General features: G+C 39.8%; 1 protein-coding gene across 5 annotated transcripts in view; it reads left to right on the top strand.

The window, feature by feature from the left end:
• SCEL (sciellin) overlaps nt 1–19,716 on the top strand; it is a 73,069-nt gene that overhangs the window by 14,127 nt on the left and 39,226 nt on the right. For all 5 annotated transcript variants that reach the window (XM_060769467.2, XM_060769464.2, XM_060769465.2 and 2 more), the window contains exons 2-7: nt 3,884–3,950; nt 5,930–6,047; nt 10,076–10,138; nt 11,194–11,262; nt 15,922–15,990; nt 18,756–18,815. In XM_060769467.2, the coding sequence (XP_060625450.2) occupies nt 3,908–3,950; nt 5,930–6,047; nt 10,076–10,138; nt 11,194–11,262; nt 15,922–15,990; nt 18,756–18,815 (422 nt within the window). In that variant the 5' untranslated portion in view covers nt 3,884–3,907. The remainder of the gene's footprint in view (nt 1–3,883; nt 3,951–5,929; nt 6,048–10,075; nt 10,139–11,193; nt 11,263–15,921; nt 15,991–18,755; nt 18,816–19,716) is intronic.

The following is a 19,716-nucleotide window of genomic DNA, read 5'->3' as shown; positions in this document are numbered from 1 at the left end:
CGGGGTGGGGATAGGGATAAATGGGCAAATCTTGCCCTTCCCAGTAGCCTCAGGCAAAAGCAAACTGCTGCAGCCTTTCCTAGGTTGTATGTAAAGGTAAAAGTTTCCCCTGACATTAAGTCCAGTCATGTCTGTCTCTGGGGGTTGGTGCTCATCTCCATTTCTGAGCCAAAGAGTCAGCATTGTCCGTAGACACCTCCAAGGTCAGGTGGCCAACATGACTTCATGGAGCGCTATTACCTTCCTGACGGAGCGATATTATTTATTATTATTTCCCACATTTCTAACTCGCCCTTCTCAACCCTCAAGGGGGGACTCAGGGTGGCTTACACCGGCAACAATTCCATGCCACAAGATAATATAAATATAAACAAATATAACAACAGTTTAAAATAGTAAATAGAACATTAAATTTAAAACACATTACCCATTGATCTACTCACATTTGGATGTTTTTGAACTGCTAGGTTAGCAGAAGCTGGAGCTAACAGTGGGAGCTCATGCGGCTCCCCGGATTCAAACCTGCGACCTTTAACCCACTGTGCCACCAGGGGCTCCTCTAGGTTATATACTCATGCTCATTAATAATTTTTGCCATCTTGACTACACTCTGATGTTGTTTGGTCACACTTGTTCTGCTTTTAATATGTGACATTTGGGAGCGTATGTCTGGTTGTTTATTGTTGTTTTGTTGTTGTTTTGCAGTCATACATGAGTCACACCAATTGAATCTCTAATTTGCCAAGGCTGTGATTTGCCAAGTCATACGTGGCCCATTGGTCCTGATATAGTCTGTTAAGCAGTTGACAACTTTGGTGTTCCCACAATCTTTGACTCCTTCTACATAGCAGAATAAAATCCCACATGTTCTGCTTTGAACTGGAATATGGCAATGTGGATTTGGATAACCCAGTTCAAAGCAGATATTGTGGAATTTTCTGCCTTGATAGTTTGGGTTATATGGCTATGTGGGAAAGGCCCTTAGACATGCATGAAAAAAGTAAGAGCAGATTGAGATTGTCATGGCAGAGGCTATGCACACTACACGGCCTTTCTTACTATTTACCTAAATTGGCCTATTGCCCTCTGGTGTGGTGAAATGTGCAGTTATATTGCCAGTCCCCAAGTGGCAAAGTTGCTCAGTATTGGACCATTTCATGGAGAAAAGAGAGACTTTTCATCTGCTTCTCAAAACGTCTTCAGTTGGCCCTAGAAATTGTGGCTGTATTGTTCCCTCGCAGGTTGATGTGCCCTTATGCATTTAGCGTGATGAATTACAAACTGTTCTAGCTTGTTGTTCAAAATGGCAAGGACAGTCAACAGCAGCAATTTATGATTTCTTCTTTCTTTAGAGAAATGCCAATACAGGCAGTCCCTGAGTTACAAACATCTGTCTTAACAATTACTCATAGCTACAAATAGTGGTGAGACAACATAAAGTGAGAGAAATCTATCCTTAGGATGGGAACGTCTCTCCTGAAAGAGCTATCATGGAGAAAATGTGTCTCAACCAAAGCTTTGTCATCAATCCTTGTTCCCACAATAAGATTTTTTTCAAAATCCAATTATCACAGGGACAGAAAGTGAAATCTTATGAACAGGGGCATAGATGCCAAAACAAACCCCACAATGGTGTTAACCCTTCCCAACATTATCCAAATATATACATATTTGGCTGGAGTAACACTTAAAATGTATCTGTTCCAACTTACAAACAAATTCAACAAGAGCACACCTACAGAACCTATCTTGTTTTTAACTTGGGGACTACCTGCACAATTGTTGGAGCTGACATTATAGTTTTTCTATCCTGTTCAGTTCCCTTGAATCCTAGAAATTGGTCCTAATTCTTGGTAGTTAACTGGTGCTTCTTTAGCTGGTCTAATGCTATTTTTTTCTTGAATATTACTTTGACTCCTTTGCAGTAGTTAGTATTGGTAGCACTTCAGGATTTACAACATAGCTGGCAATACACAGAAAAACAACCACAATATATAAAAGAGTAGGTACACAAGACTAGAAAAAATTCCTGTGGATCCTTAAGTCCAAACCCAGAGGGCTAAAATTGAATTAGTACCTGACACTCAATGTAATCTTGTTATAGTCATTGTATTCTAGCAATCTGTTAAAGATTATGTTGCGCCTTGATTTACATCTCTTTACATGTCCTTAACACAACAGTTTGTGATGGTATCTATGTACAAATCTTCTCTGTGTGTCATTCCCTTAATGTACATTTACCCAACCAGTTTGACCATGGATGAAATAGTATATGATTATTCCTTACTATACCTGTCTTCCTGATTTCTTTTCATGTGGAGAGGCCTGTGTTGGGAGGCTCAGTAGTCAGTGAGTTAACATAATGTCATTAGCATTTTACTTCTTCTTTGGGCAGGACTTAAGTAGCAACTGATTTTCTCTGACTAGGCAAAAGCTACTGGGAGGATGCGCAATTTAATATCCCTTCTCTCTCTGAAAAAATATGAATAGAGACTAATGGTACCTTTCTTACAGCAGCTGCTGTGTATGTATATGAACGAGGAGTCCGACTTGTCTGCCTGCCGCTGTTAGCCTCAGCTTCTACCAACTGCAAACTGCTAGCAGTTCAAAAACATGGAAATGTGAGTAGATCAATAGGTACCACTCCAGCAGGAAGGTAACAGTGCTCCATGCAGTCATGCTGGCTACATGACCTTGGAAGTGTCTATGGACAATGCTGGCTCTTTGGCTTAGAAATGGAAATGAGCACCAACCCCCAGAGTTGGACACGACTGGACTTAATGTCAGGGAAAATTTTTTACCTTTACCTTAGCATGTTGCTGCAGACTCAGTTCAGGTGCAAACATAGTTGTCACTCAATTCACTGGAGTGGGGAGCACACAGGAGGAGCAAATCTTGTCCTTACCAGCAGGTTCTGGCCAAAACAAACTGCTGCAGCCTATCCTAGCTTGTGTGTTCTTCCTCATTAATGTGTTCTGCCACCTTGACAACATTCTTAAAGTTGCTTGGCCACAACTTTCTTAGTTTTTGTTTGAAAAATATTGGAGGGTTTTGTGGCCCTCCTGATATCGTGGGGTTGCAACTTCTCTCAGCCCTAGTCAACAAAGTTAATGTGATGGCTTGAGAATCTTTGCAGTCCAGTCATGTTTGGACAGCCATAAAACTAAAGGCAACGGTTTCCTCTTGACATTAAGGGCCTCCCACAGCCCTATATCCCAGAATATTAAGGCAGAAAATCCCACATTATCTGAGTGTGTACTCAGGGCCTTTCCACACAGCCCTTTATCTCAGGATGTCAAGGCAGAAAGTCCCACATTATTTGAGCATGGACTCAGATAACCCAGTTCAAAGTGGGTATTGTGGGATTTTCTGCCTTGATATCCTGGGATATAAGGCTGTGTGGAAGGGCCCTCAGATAACCCAGTTAAAAGCAGATATTGTGGGATTTTCTGCCTTGATATTCTAGTATGTAGGGCTGTGTGGAAGGGCCCTGAATCTATTTGTGTCTGACTCTGGGGGGTGGTGCACATTTCCATTTCTAATCCGAAGAGGAGGCATTGTCTGTAGATGCCTCCAAGGTTGTGTGGCCAGCACGATTGCATGGAGCGCTGTTGCCTTCCCGCCAGAACAGTACCTATTGATCTACTCACATTTGCATGTTTTCGAACTGCTAGGTTGAGAGAAACTGGGGCTAACAGTGGGAGCTCACCCTGCTCCCTGGATTTAAACCACTGACCTTTTGGTCAACAAGTTCAGCAGATCAGCAGTTTCACCTGCTGCACCACTGGTGGCTCCTTTGGACAGCCATAGCTTACCAATATTGGCTTATATTATAGCATATACATACACAGAATTAATTTCTACTCTTTTTGTGTGTGTGCAGGAGAGAATACAGCTCTTGAGCAAAATGGCAACATCCACTGTTGGAAAATCACCACCAAACAAGAATGGTAATGTTATTGCTCTTTCTGGATGGCATCTATTACGTTAGTCAAGGGGTGGGGGAAATGTAGCACACTTGTAAAACCTGAAACACGAGAACTAACTGATGTTTCTTCTGGGTTTTTTTTTCATTTGAAGCATTGTCACTTTTGTAAGAGTCCATGCAACTGTTAGAAATCTTGATTTAAGGAGAAAACACACCAGCAGCTCAGGGAAAGAAATTCCGCTTTATTGTAGCAACTCCATTCTAAGATAAGAAAGTTCCTCAGGATCTAATCACGCTACATCTTGGAAGGTTGATAGATTACTTGTGGGAATGAGAAGTGGTAGAGGAATATCTCTAAAAGTGTTGCCAAAGGCTTTCGTGGCTGGAATCACCGAGTTGCTGTGAGTTTTCTGGACTGTATGGCTATGTTCCAAAGGCATTCTCTCCTGACATTTCACCCACATCTATGACATTTTAAAGTAATATTCATACAATGCACGTGACAGTATTACTACTACCATATCTTCCTTCTCCTCCTTAACTCATTCATTTATATCCCACCTTTTCACCAAACTCAAGGCAGCTCCTTGCAGATCATGAAAAATATTTGTGATCCTAAACTTCTGGTATCATTTACAAGAAAGTTAATACATAGTCCTGTTGTCCAAGGTATTTCTCCATGATGATAAACCCCTCAGAAACCAGTCTCTCTGTGTAGGGGGGAAATGTAATACAAGAAAACCAATTCTGATGTTGCAGGATTTCAGTTCTTAACATCTCCAACCAAGACAGTTAATGATCAGGAATGAGGGAAGTTGTAGTGCACCAACATTTGCAGGGCTATGGTGTCCTCAGCACTACTTTGGGGAGTGTCTGGCATATTGCGGTATACATTTTCACAAGGTGCAATTCTGTACAACTCACGTTTGCCTGAGGGGAAGTCTCATTGAACTCCAGGGACTCCCTCCTGAGTTGAAAGGGATGACTTTTAAGTGGAATAATTTCTAGCTTAATAAATAGTTGCTTGTCATACTGTCAATAGTCTGCCAGCCAGATTTCATTGTTAAGAGAGATAAATGGGTAGGTGTTCCAGGTCCGCACTCCTCCTAGTTTCATGCATGTCCATGCTTAGTCCAAGATAATTGCCTAGTCTGCAGGGATGTGTTTAATTACGCTTGTAGACTGAGGTATTGTTAAAAAGAATTAATAGCACATAGCAATGTAATCTGCAAAGTGAATAATGCTGTTCTTCAGTGATTTTGACCATAGCTTTTCTAGGTATGGGAACCGACCACAAGGCATTAATAGGGCAAGTCTGTACATGAGATTCTGCAGTACCTTCCTTCAACTGCAGCTGACTTGGACCTATTCCATTCCATTCTATTCTTCTAACAGTGTCATTTTGATCTCTGCTATGACATTTGCACATGCCATCCCTTACTATAGCAGCCATCAGCCGATGAGTGGGATCCCAAAGGGCTCTTGGTTGGAATTAGTGGTTCTCATTCTTTAGACCTCCAGGTATTTTGAACTAAAGTGCCCATAATTTCACAACTGACAATGCTGGGTTTCTGGGTGTTGTCCAAACTTTCAGAAAATCAAAAGCTAAGAAACAGTCATTTAAATGCAATGAACCTAAATCAAGAGTGCGAATAGATGATTCAATTCAAGGACTAGCCTTTAAAAAAAATCAAAATATTCATTCATCCATTAGTAGGTTTGTTCAAAAGCATTTATATGCTATCTCTCTCTCTCAGTTAGAGATATCTGAAGGTAGCTTATATCAAGAATGGTGTTAAATAATAGACCATTTGAATCATTAATATACAAGCAAACATGAGACACCAAAACAGGAGTGCATAAACATAAAAAAGTGGAGACTTCGAGTGACAAGTTGTTCAGGTAGGAAGAGGTAGCTTTAAGGTTTCTTCCCAGCCAAGCCTCGGTGTTCTGAACATTTTGTCAATGAATTCTTTTAAATCCTGCTTTGTGTGTAAATAGATGCCAAGAATGCTTCCCTTGCAATGAAGAGCAGGCAACAAGCTATCAATGAGGTCAACAAGCGAAGGACCCTGTTGCAAGACAACAGCTGGATAAAGAAGAGACCTGAAGAGGAGAAGTAAGGAAAGGTCCATTTGCCTTTTGGGCAAAGTTGGCCATAGACTATATACTTTCCTATAATTCTTACATCAGCCAATGTTGCTAGTTTGTTTTATAGTATGTGTGTATGTGTGTACTCTCCAACTTTCTGATTTGGCAGAGACATTTCAGAGGATTCGACCTCACTTTCTGTCCCTGTGATAATTGGATTTTGAAACAAGGATTAATGATAAGCTTTCAGCTGAGACACCTTTTCTCCCATGATAACTCTTTCAGGAGTGAATTTCTTTTCTGAGGGATAGATTTATCTCTCTTCCTGTTTTCTCACCCCCATTCTTCCTGTTTTCTCACCCCCGTCATTTGTAAGTTGGGTATTTGTAACTTGGGGACTGCCTGTATTTCAATTTCTCTTTCCTCCTCCCACTTTCCCACCTTGAAATCAACTCATTTTAGTTTCTACAAACTGAGTCCAAACAACAAAATCAGCTTGCACTGAATTAACTCAGTGGAGTGGAAGGGGAAGAAAGGGGAACAAAATGTAGCCCTTTCCAGTTGATTCAAGCAACAGTAAACTGTTGCAGCCTCTCCCAGCTTGTGTCTCCTCTCTCATTAATGACTTTTGCCATCTAAACCATTCTCTGATTTGCTTGGCCACACACGTCCCAGTTGTCATCTGTGAAATAGTATAAATATGTATGGGTGGGAGTAATTTTTTCCAATGCAGACTTAACCAGACCTTGGAATTTATTTAATTTTACTACAGTGTCCAGATAAAATCTAGGAATTAACAATAACTCAGTTCTACCCCAGTCCTAGATTTAACTACCCATATTTCCTAAATTCTAAGATGTCATTGATTGTAAGACACACACTAATTTCAGTACCACTAACAGAAAAAAAGCTTTATAGATATGTAAGAAAAGTACCTGTGATGCTGAGACGCATCCCATTTTCATGGACATTTATATGAGTGGGGAAATGCATTTTAGAATTGAATAAATTGGGTTGTTTACAGACTTGGGCCTAAATCACTGTTAACAAAAAATTTGCAGTTTTCAGAGGGCCATTTTCATTTATTTCCCAAAAAAAGGAGGGGGAGGAGAGGGACGAAAAGACCAGCAAAACAGATTCAGAGAGACAATATTTTCGGGAAGAGTTAAGTCCACAAAATACCTGAGGCAGAGGGATCTGTGGTATCTTTTTCTCTCCATTTTTTCTTAGGAAGTTACCTCCACCTCCAGAGCGGGCCCCAGGAATTCACGTTCCCAGTGGCACTAGCATAGGGAGGCCATTGAAAGTTCCTTTCAGAGCATGATGGGAGCTGGAAGTTTTTCCCTCTGTGTGTCTTTCAGTCAATAAAAACCCCGGTGGTGTCCATGCTCTGATTGGCTAAGAATGGACACAACCAGCAACTGCAATTCCCAAATGTTATGGTTAAAACTTAAAATAATTCTTTAAAAATCAGTAGATTGGTGAATTGTTTTGAAATTTGACAGGCCTGCAGTTGTAAATGGGGTCTACAACTGAGCTAGGCCTTAAAATGACTGAGGATTGAGCCTTTAAAATTTCCTATTGTAGCCAATGGGCCAAATCTCTGCCGAATGAAACGGAAAACACTCCGCCCCATTCTGGTAAACAGAATGAGAGGTCAGACAAAAATGGACCCAAAAATGGCATGCCTTTTGGCCTGCGTGCACATGCCTAGTGGTTTAGGTTCCCTTCTAATCAGAGTGCAGCCCTACACCAGACTTGGCAACTGTCTCGTTTTCCATACAAATCACATAACAAAAACAGAAACTCAATTGAATTTTTTCGGGAATGTTACACATGACTGGAGACCTATGTTCATCATTGTCGAATTGGAAAAGAAAAAAAACTGTACAAATCTCATTTAAAGAGATTTCACTTGCTTTCCTTTATACCTCTGTTTTCCAAGTGGAAAGACAGATTGTTCCTGGGATTTGTAGTTTGGTTGAGGCATGAACGGTACTTGGCAGAGAAGGCTAAAGACTTTGTAAAATTACAACTCTCACAATTCCTTAGTATTTGACCTTTCGATGCACCCTTGGAACTCAAGGATTCTGTAAACAGTTGCTAGGGTTTCAATGAAAGTTTGTGATTGAAGAAAATTAAATTTTTGAACTAAAGAGATAATAATTTTTACATTTGCTGAGATCTGAAATGTAATGTCTTTCAAAAGTTCCTCCAGTATAGGAAAAAGTTGAGCAATGGTCACTCTAGACCAAAGAGTTAGCATTAATGAAACACTGGTGGAACCGCCTTTGTTCCCTTCTTCTCAGATGCTTGCCTGTGCTTGCTCCTCTTGAGCTGGCCACCAGGTTGAGAGAGAAGAAGGTGGGAGGAAGGAAGCAGGCCACCCGGGTAGGGTGTGTGGGCTTGTGTGAAATTTTCACAAAGTTGCTCCCGGGGGAAGGCACCACAGATCACAGGAAAACATCAAAGCCTCGCTGAAGAAGATTCTTAAATTAAACACAGGTAGCCGGGGAGGAAGAATGTTGTATGTTGTGTTAGAGAGGAAGCTTGCCATGTGCGTCTCCTTGCAAGGCATGCAGACTTCTCAGGATTTCTCTCCAGATGGCAGAGTACTACTTATAGCAAGCATTAAAGAAGGTTTGATCTGGAATGCATCTGTTCCGTCTCCTTCATCGATGCAGCATCTGCTGCCTCCAGTTTGTGGTTAGTTGACTTGGTGGGGAATTTCCAGGAAACTCAAGGAAACTCTCAAATAACTCAAAAACATTCAAAAGTTCTTTGATTAGAAGATCAGAAAACTTAGCCAAACCTGGAAAACAGCTCTATCACAAGAAGTTGTCTTTCCATCCAGCATAGGTGGTCATCGCATGAGGCTGTTCAGCCTAGCTCCTCTCCTTCTACGTCATGAAATATTGAGGAGTATAAATGAACATCACTGTGTCTTAACACACCAACTAGATCAGGGCTTTCCAAAATGTGTGTCGCAATATATTTGTGTATTGGCTGCAGTGTATTGTGTACTGCAGTGTATTGTGTACTGCAGTGTATTGTGTATTGGCTGCCACATGAATGTAAAGTGAAACCTATGAGTCTATGTGAAATTGTACTATGGTAATAATATAATATTGTGCTATAGTAAAAATACAATATAATGTATTTACATATTACTTGTAGGCCCTAAACAGTTCTGGCCTAATTTACCTATCCGAACATGTTTCCCCTTATGAACCTTCCAGGAATTTAAGATCATCTGGGGAGGCCCTGCTCTTGATCCCACCTGCCTCACAGGCATGCTTGGTGGGGATGAGGGACAGGGCCTTCTCAGTGGTGGCCCCTCAGCTTCCTGGGGATATTAGATTGCCCCCTCTCTCCTGACTTTTAGGAAAAGAGTAAAAACCTGGCTCTTCAAGCAAGCTTTTGGAACCTCATTGTAACCAGATAAACTCAGTATTGTGAACAAATATGGAACGGCTTAATGATGCAAATGGACATGGATTTAAACCCGGAAGTCATTTATTTTTATAGTTTTAAATGGTTTTTATATGAATTTTATTATGTGATTTAACCTGTTTTAAACTATTTATTTATGTGTGTTCGGCATCTAATTGTTGCCAGTCTGTACGCCGCCCTGAGTTGCGTTCAAACTGAAAAGGGTGGGATAAAAGTGTGGTAAATAAACTAACAAACAAACAAACAAATAAGCCTCTCTGAGTCTCCTTCAGGGTGAGAAGGGCGGCATATAAATGTTGTAAATAAATAAATAAATAAATAATGAGCAATCAATCATATATTTTAAGAAATATAAATGAAAAGTTTTCATGAGATATGTTGTATCCTCATACATTTCATTATTACAATGTATGCTTGTGTCCATATCTCTTATAAAGGGTTGATTTAACTTTTAGTTTGCTAGTAACACTGAATTACTGTGTCTCGAAATGATGCATATCTAAAAAGGCTCACCAACATAAAACCTTTGGAAAGCACTGAACTAGAGCATAAATGCACTGGACAATATAATGATGTTGATATAAAATATTTTGTTAATTTCAGCACTAATGAAAACTACGGCAGAGCGGTGCTTAATCAATACAAATCACAAGAAGGCTTACACAGGTACATAGCATGTTAACCTGTATCCAAGCAGATCTTGCTTTAAGACATTTTACTTTCGAGTGCTTCAGTGAGTGGTATAGTCCTTGATCTGTTTAGCGTATTCATACACATCATATATTCTGGCAATTTAAAAATATATTACTTTTACCTCTGCATTTTTAGTATTGTTTCATTTTAATAAATGATAGTGCAAATCTCACCTTACTGGGTGACCTTGGGAAAGTCACAGTTTCTCAGCTCAGAGGAAGTCATTGGCAAATCTAAATAAAACCTGCTGAGAAACCCCCATACTTCAGTTGTCATAATCTGGAATGGATTTACTGACACATAACAAAGCATGGATATTTCTGTGTTGTGGAAGGCTTTCATGGCCAGAATTATTGTGTTGCTGTGAGTTTTCCAGGCTGCATAGTCATGTTTCAGAAGCATCCTCTCCTGACGTTTTGCCCACATCTATGGCAGGCATCGTCAGAGGTAGTAAGGTCTGTTGGAAACTAGGGAAATTGGGTTTATATATCTGTGGAATGTCCAGGGTGAGAGAAAGAACTTTTGTCTGCTTGAGGCAATTGAGCACCTTGATTAGCATTGAATAGCCTTGCAGCTTCAAGGCCTGACTGCTTCCTGCCTGGGGGAATCCTTTGTTGGGAGACTACACAGAGAAGGCATTGAAATCCACAAGCATGTGGACAATTTCAACAGAAAGGAGGAATCATGAAAATGAACATAATCTAGCAACCAGTATTTAAAAAACCCCTCTCAGGAGAGCAAATGAAGAACACCACTCAGTAAACAGGGGAATCCCAGACAAGAAGCAGTCAGGGCCAGCTAATACCTCCCAACAAAGAATTCCCCCAGGCAGGAAGCAGCCAGGCTCTGAAGCTGTAAGAATATTCAATACTAATTGGCTATGCAGCCTGGAAAATTCACAACTACCCATGGCTATTGCTACTGGCAGTACAAAATTTTGTTGCTTTTTTAAACTAAATAAATTGACTGATCTAATTTGGATGCTGGGAGATTGAAGATCTTATTATAATTAAACTTTCCTATTACAGGAACACAGAAGAAAATGGAGATCAGAAAGCTTTAATTAGCCGTTATAGATCTGACACTACTTTAGACAGGTAAGTGTTGTTTTGTTGTTGTTTTTTTACACACATTGTTTTATTGGTTTGTATTATACAATGATAAAATGCAGCTAGCTAAGAAATATAGGCTTATTTGTTTATTAAGATTATTATTACTTTGTCTTGTGGAGACTTTGGTAAAATATGGGGTGGTGAAGGTGTGGCCATAGGATTGCAAAAGGTTTCCCAAAATTGGTTTTGTGACCAATTTTGACCTTTCCAGATTGTCAAGACTGGCCTTTTTCTGGTGTTCCCCAAACAGATAGCCTTTAGGAACAACATGTCACATTTTACATAGATGGAAGATTTTCCACATTAAAGATAAATTCCCATTTTTTCCCCTCATGTCTACTCCTGAACTATGCACCCTGTAAAAGTGTACACAATTGCAGCATAAATGGCTTGGGGGGAATTGTTATCACTGAATTAAATGTATCTCATAAAGCTGTTGTCAGATTGAAATATTAGAACATTTTACCTGGGAGTCAAAACTAAATAAATAAAATACTGTGGGGGAAATGAATTGGCCTGGATCCCAATGTCTGTTTTCACAGAAGAGGAATCCCTCATCTACAGATACTTGAGAAACCTTTGCGTGGATTAGAAGTAGGCAGAAATGCCAGTCCCAACTCCCACCATACCCTTCCTTCCCCAGCTCCTCTTACATTGCCATAAACTATCTCCAGAAGGTTAAGCCCTGACATGGGCAAACTTTGGCCCTCCAGGTGTTCTGGACTACAACTCCCACAATTCCTACCAGCTGTTAGGAATTGTGGGAGTTGTAGTCCAAAACACCCAGAGGGCTGAAGTTTACCCATGCCTGGTTAAGACGGTCTAGAACTGTAGTAGATATATTGCAGGAATAAATGCAGCCAGAAAGTAGTGGTGGAGGGGAGTTAGGAGAAAGAACATTTCTTTCAGTCCTATTACTCCTCCACCCTGCCACTTTTTCAGCAGCATTTAAAGTGTACCTGTAAATGCCCCTTCCTTCTTCTTTTCCTCTTCATCCCTATCTTACTTCCACTGGTTTTATTTTTATTTATCATGTCAGGAGGAAACCAAACAGTTGTATTGTATTTTTTAAAAAAACACATACACACCAAGTTTGCAAAGTTGGCATTCTATTAAATGTAACATGAGCCCTGCCACATGCACAATGGAGAACCTTCTTATAGCAACATCAGAGGCACTCCAAGTGGCCAGCTACTGGTCAAAGGACTTTTAACAGACTTCCACTGGTGCTAACTTAGTTCAAAATGCAAAAGTTGTTCTCAATTAATTGAGCTAATGTGAGAGGATGAGTGAAACCTTCTCCTTCCCTGTAGATTTAGGCAAAAGCAAATTCCTGCACCCTCTCTAAGCTTGTGTGTTGTCCCTCTGTTGTCGAAATCAGATATCTACCACAATGCAGTGTAAGTCCATCACCTGGCATGGACCTACACTGGAAAAGCCAGGAAAACGTGATAAGCTTTGAAGGCAATAATAGGAGTTTATTCAATCTGGCCTGATGGATGTCAGAACAGCGTAATAGCTCAAAAGAACTGACGTGACTATACAATACAGTGCAAGGCATTTGATCTATTTTGGCAGCCATTCAAAAGACCCGTTCCCTCTCCTGATTGGCTCAGGGATGGCCAAGCTGTGATCCGAGCAGTCATTGGCTGGGAACTCCCTGTGATTATTATTATTATTGCCTCAGAGACAAAGACGAAGCTTGAGTAAATATAAACAACTGAAGAGAAAACATGCAACACAATACAGATCTTATTGAGGCGCAACTCCTATCTGATATTTCTGAAACACCTGGAGGGCTTACTTGGAACCTGATCTTAATTATACCTTTTTTCCTGGTGTTTGCCGTGTTTCCCTGAAGGGATTCTCTCTCAGCTGGCTTCCTGGATCTTCACCCCCCAACAGTTTCACAAGCACTTATATTATACAATTTAAGTTTCTTTGGTGCCCGTGAACATGTCCATGTTTGCCCTCTACCCAACTCAAGAGTTCTTATGCATCCATATGTGAGTCCTCTCCCCGCTTTGTTTATTTATTAAGAATAAAGCATAAACATGAATCCAGACACACCAAAGTATTTGTTCAGGCAAATCTCCACAGGGGAGGGGTGTGGGATTATTCCATTGTCTTAGGAACATTTCCCCTTGACCTCCTGGGGCTCTTGGGGCAAGGCAGATGATTAGATTAATCCTCTCAGAAATGTTTGGGCTGGGCTGGGTGGCTTGAAGCTCCGCCAAGATCTGCTTGTATGAGTTAGTACTTAAATGTATACTTTGTTTATTTATCATGTCAGAAGCAAATTAAGGGTGCAGTTATGATGTATTTAAAAATAGAAACGAAGTTAAAAATTTGGCATTATGCTAAATGTCCTTTGACCAGGACCTGGCCACTTGGTGTCACTGTGAGAAGGTCCTCCATTGTGCATGTGGCGGGGCTCAGGTTGCATTGCAGCAGGCGGTCAGTGGTTTGCTGTTCTCCAAACTCGCATGCTGCAGACTCCACTTTGTAGCCCCATTTCTTAAGGTTAGCTCTGCATCTCATGGTGCCAGAGCACAGCCTGTTCAGCTCTTTCCAGGTCACCCATACTTCTGTGTGCCCAGGAGGGAGTTTCTCATCCGGTCTCAGCCACTGATTGAAGTTCTGGGTTTTTACCTGCCACTTTTGGACTCTTGCTTGCTGAGGTGTTCCTGCAAGAATCTCTTTAAATCTTAGGAAGCTATTTCTTGATTTAAGGTATTGACTTGCTGGCTGATATCCGAACAGAGGATGGAGATGTCAATACCTTGGTCCTTTTATTCCAATTTATACTTTCTCTAACTTATTATTTAGAGAGGAGGGTCAATTTTTGACAGCACCTCATTAATAATTTCTGTTATCTTGATAACATCCTGATGTTGCTTGGCTACACATGTCCTGGTTTTTATTTGCCAAATACTAGAGTGTATGAATGCATGCTCCATCATTGTGTGAATTAATACTTGAGTCTTACTTCTGCACTAGCTGTGCTACAATTAGGTACTACCACAGCAGGCTCACTTATGAGGAGCATTGTAGAGGTTAGACACACCCTACAGTTTCTCATCCCTACTCTCTGCCTCCGGGAGTTGCCTCCTAATATATTTTCCTCACTCAATCTTATGGCAGGGCTAGATAGCCTTCCACAACTACAAAAGATTGTTTGCCTTCTTCTGCTGCAGAATACCAAAACTCTTGATCACAGCTTCTTAAACTGAGGTTCCCTTAGCTCCATGATGGGGTCCTGAAATTTTGTTCTGAATGCCACCTACTGGCTGTTTTAGACATTTGCATGAATTTTTTGTGCAGTGTTTACAGTAGACTCTGCAGAAGATGCTTCAGCTGTACTTCATAAAAAGGAAAACCAACCTGTTTAACAATTCTTGCAAATGCTGATCTGTTATCAGTAAATGTTTGATTTTTATACCTACCTGTATTTTATCGCACAATAGCCGCCATTGCACAATAGTTCCACCCTGATTTGGGGAAGGCAAAATTGGTATTGGTATAAAAGGCATGACTGCCCTTTTGGGGCTTGACATGGCTCCTACGTGAGCCGGCTCCATGTTTTCCCCTAAAAGGAGGGGAGAAGTGCAACTATTATGCAGTTAAATATGGTATTTTATATACATATATATCTCAAGTCATGTAAAAATTTATTGGGCCAAAGGGGGACCTGAGTGGAAAAGTTTAAAATGCCCTGTTCTAGATAACACAATTAACATTCATAAATAAATCTAGCAACTTCAGCTGACATGATCAGTGCAAAAAAAAAGTAATTTCTAAATCCGCAGAAACAACAATGAATGAGCTTCAACCTCAGCTTTGTCAGTTCAGTTCTTCGCATGTTTAGTCTGAAGTACCTCTTCTTGGTTAATATACATGACAACTACCACAAACGAGTAATTCAGGTTCACATAGCAGGAGGCTGACAGCTGAACCTCTCCTATGGAGGTCAAAAAAAGGTTTCCTGGCAAGGACTATAAAATCCATAATAGACCAAGTAAAGCTGATGTCTTTTTTCCTCTTTAATGTAAATGCAATGGCTCAATGAAATCAATGTTAAGCACAGTTGCCATGCCTTCTTGGGTTTGTTGTAGTGGCTGCAACCTCGCAATTGGGTTCCATAAGGAATGGTATATGATGGACATGTCCAAATCATATTGATCTTCAAAAATGAGCGGGGGGGGGGGGGGAGCTGTGGAAAACATCATATTCCATATGGAGGGATTGCTTTGATTGTAAAGTTACTCCACTTCTTCATTCAACGTCTCATCAATACATTTGATGTTTTCCCACAGCAGCACAAGATCCATTTTTTAAAAGAACACATACTCATCATGGAGTATTTAATAATTCATTAAAAAAAGTTTTTCAGCAAGCTATTTTTTCCAAATAAATTAGCATAAGCATTATATTGAGTCAGCTGGTAATTTAGTCCGTTCTCATTAGGATGGTAAAAAACTGTAAAACGGCATGCAGCTACTGAAAGCTTTTTTCCTGCTTTGCCAAGAAATGTTGGATGTTGACATTATTAATTCAGGCAGCCTTTCTTTTTCTTTTTCTCTGTTAGTAGAAGCAAGTTTTGTCTGTTAGCAAAATCTCACCTTGCTCTTTATCTCTGCTTAGGATTTCTGGCGGAAGTGATGCTGACAAAGCAAATAAGCTTCCCACTTTCGATGTCCATTCAAGTAAGAGGTATGTGCAAGCAAAGCTTCCGAGCTATCAGTTCAAAGGCAAGCCAGGTTTAGTTGGTATCAGATGGATATGTCCCATGTCATTAATGACAGCAAATACCTCTAATGTCAGTAGGGCAGGAAATCAACTTTTAGATATTAGTCCAGATTTTAAAGGAGTGGTCCAAGGTGATGCTGGTTCAGAACCTCAGATAGCCCTTAAACGTTAAACATAAAACTAGGGATGAATTAATTGCTGTAGAAATATTAGGATTTCAGCACAATTCCTGTTTTCTGGGAACCACTATATTTTTTTCACATGGATATACATACTTTTTCCTTACTGCACTGCTTCAGGATGATGAAGCAATCAAATTTTACTGAACAAGTGTACAGACTGCATCAAATAGATAAAGGCAAAGGTTTCCCCTTGACATTAAGTCTAGTACACTCTAACTCTGGGAGGTGGCGCTCATCTCCATTTCTAAGCCAAAGAGCTGGCGTTATCTATAGACATCTCCTAGGTCATGTGGCCAGCATGACTGCATGAAGTGCTGTTACCTTCCTGCTGGAGCAGTACACATTTACATGTTTTCGAAATGCTAGACTGGCAGAAGCTAGGGCTAATGACGTGGATTTGAACCACCGACCTTTTGGTCAACAAGTTCCACAGCTCACTGGTTTTACCCACTGCACCACCACGGCCACATCAAATACTATATCTATATATTAACAACAAGCAGTATATGCATTGAAAATCTAAGATTAATGTACAAAACATTTAAAATTTTAGATACAACATGTTTTATCCTCATTAATGCTGCACTTAATTTTTGTCTTGTTTTTCATACATTTTTGCAGTTTCTTCCTCTGTGCCCCATTAACCTTGCTGCAACCCTCTGAGTCACAAATAGATAAAATCACTGTAAGAGAAAATTCCACTTGTCCTCAATCTCCAATTTGTCAAGTGGCTAAGAGTTGTATGATCTACCCTGATGTCAACACACATGAAAATTTGTACAGGGTCCAGGCTTAGCACAGCAGCTAAACCGCTGTGTTGCAGAAAAATCCTACTGGTCGAAAGGTCGGTGGTTCGAAGCCCAGGTCAGGGTGAGCACCCACCATTAGCCTCAGCTCACTTGCCTACCTAGCAAGTCAAAAACAAAAATGCAAGTACTGCTTTTAACAGGGAGGTATGTTGTCTGTCCTTGTTAATTGTATAATCGGCATTGAATGTTGGCCATAAGTGTGTTCTGTGAGCCGTTCTGAGTACCCTTTGGGGTGAGAAAGGTGGGGTATAAATACTGTAAATAATAAATAATAATAATACAGGGTGCAACTCTTTCCCTGATTAACTTGCATAGCAAGGTGCCCTGGCACAACATATAATCACCGACCCTGGTTGACTTATGGCAAGTCACCCTTTCCCAGCCTTAAGGGAAGAAAACTTTAGGATAGCATCATCATAAGTTGATCTGAAGGCATACACTTTGTTTCCCTGAAAATAAGGCCTAACTAGTAAATAGGCACTAACATAATTTTTCAGAATCGTAGTAATATAGGCCCTACCTTCCCAAAAAAGCCCCAGTTGTGATTGTCAGCCAGCTAAATGCATTTAGCAATAGTTTATTCATAACAACACATGATGGGCGTGTAGACTTATAAAATAATAATATTGATATATAATTAAATATGCATAAATAATATTGTTGCAATTAATACTTGAATTAAATGATAATACAAATTATAATTACGTTTTGGTAACTACCCAAGCAGGGACAATTGGACAAGAGATAAAAGCCTATGTAAACAAAGGAACCTTAGACTTATTGCTGAATGACAAATCAGAGTACAATGCATGAATAAAATGTACAATAAATATGTGAAAAAATAAGACATCCCCTGAAAATATGTATCTTATTTTCAGGGAAATATGGTAACAATAACAAAACAGGTATATTGTGTTGAATACAATAAAACCTCTGTATCCACAAAATACTGTTTCCTGGTCTGATTGCAGTTGCCTGAAACTATTGATATGACTAAATCCCATTAAATAACATAAATGTCCAATTTTGGCATATCATGGAGCTCTGTTGGCGGACCTATAGATTCCTAGAGAGGCATCTTCTCAAGCAAATTCCAAAAGAGGTATTCTCTCTAGGAATTTGCTAGAGAGACATAACTGTATGGCAATTTCCAGTGAAAGCAGACCATAGGATTAACAAATTCCTCATTTCCCCCCAAGTATGAGTAAGTCCAATCGTGAATATGAGGGGCTTACTGTAATAAATGAAATGTATTCATTCTGAAGCATGTTTTGGTGAAATAAAAAGTTCTTAAAATTGTTGAACAGTTGAAATTAATTTAATAGCATAACAATAACCACAATAATTCTACTACCAATGGTGTTGGTATTGGTTTTCCCCCAACAAACCAACCCTACATTAGGATCTTGCTCCTCTTTCTCCTCCTGTGGTAATATTGGTGCATCAGGAAAAATGTTGACACCATTCATTTCAGCTTTGGTATTATTAAAAATGGAAGAAAATAAGGTTGTTCAGCAGAAACTCTCAGAAAAAAAAATCACCTAAGGCCACTGCTGGTTTCATATCTCTGATTTTCTTTTAACATTTTGCTTTGCTAAAGTATTATCAACTGAGACACATCAATTATTCTTGTAAAGGACATGATAATTGGATGTTACTTGCCATGTTTTAATACTTGCTTATCCTCCCATTGCCTTAAAGTATGCCTGAAAATACTAAAATGTGCCTTTCCCCCCAGCAAGGAACCTGATGTACTTGTCAGCCCTGGCAATCCCACATCACCTGTGAAAAAGAAAAGGTATGGAGGCCTTTAAAAATGTTTAGTATCGGAGATTAAAGAAAGGATCCTTGTAGCACCTTTAAGATGATTTATTTATTTTAGTTTGAGGTTTCATGGATTAAAATCTAAGAGTGCAATACTCAAGCATGGGGTACTTTCATTTTTGTATATATCTCAGGTTAGAGTATGATACTCAATCAGTTTATCTGAGAAAGTGAATTTTAATCCATAAAATATTATTCTTAAATAAAGAAATTCGTCTTAACAGGAGCTACAAAATTCCTTATTTGTACTCTCAAAAGTCTAGCAAGACTATAAATTTTGAGAATTTTGGGGAATTTAACCATCATGGAGATTAAGACCTTCTGGGGAGAGTCCGCTCTCAGTCTCACCTTCTTCACAGGGAGGACTGGCAGGACGACAGACAGGGCCTTCTCAGTGATGGCCCCTCGGCTGTGGGAATCAATCCCCAGTGATATTACATCAGCCCCCTCCATCCTGGCTTTCAGAAAGAAAGTGAAAGCATGACTTTGGGATCGATCTTCAGAGAAGAATTGTAGTGCAATAGATGCATACGGAATATATGCAATGACCTGGAACAGCCCTGTATTACAATTGTGGATGGAGTGATTTCAAATATTTTAATGTATATTAATTTCAATTTAATTTAAATATTTATTTTAATTGTATGTTGTTATTAAGGCATTGAATAACAAACCCAATGTGTAACAACGCTTCAGTGACAGAAAACTCTGCAGTGTTACAAATACAACAATTAGAATTCCATCTGTAAATACTTCATTTCTGTGACCTTTGCAGACAAGTTTTGATGGATTATAGATGGGATGGAGTGAACGTTATGTGATGGGACACATTTGAAATCATTTTCAAACTGTATCAGAAACAGAGTATTTCCTAA

Source organism: Anolis sagrei, chromosome 3 (genome assembly GCF_037176765.1).
Source record: "Anolis sagrei isolate rAnoSag1 chromosome 3, rAnoSag1.mat, whole genome shotgun sequence".
Taxonomy (NCBI): domain Eukaryota; kingdom Metazoa; phylum Chordata; class Lepidosauria; order Squamata; family Dactyloidae; genus Anolis; species Anolis sagrei.
This window is presented reverse-complemented; position numbering and strand designations above follow the sequence as displayed.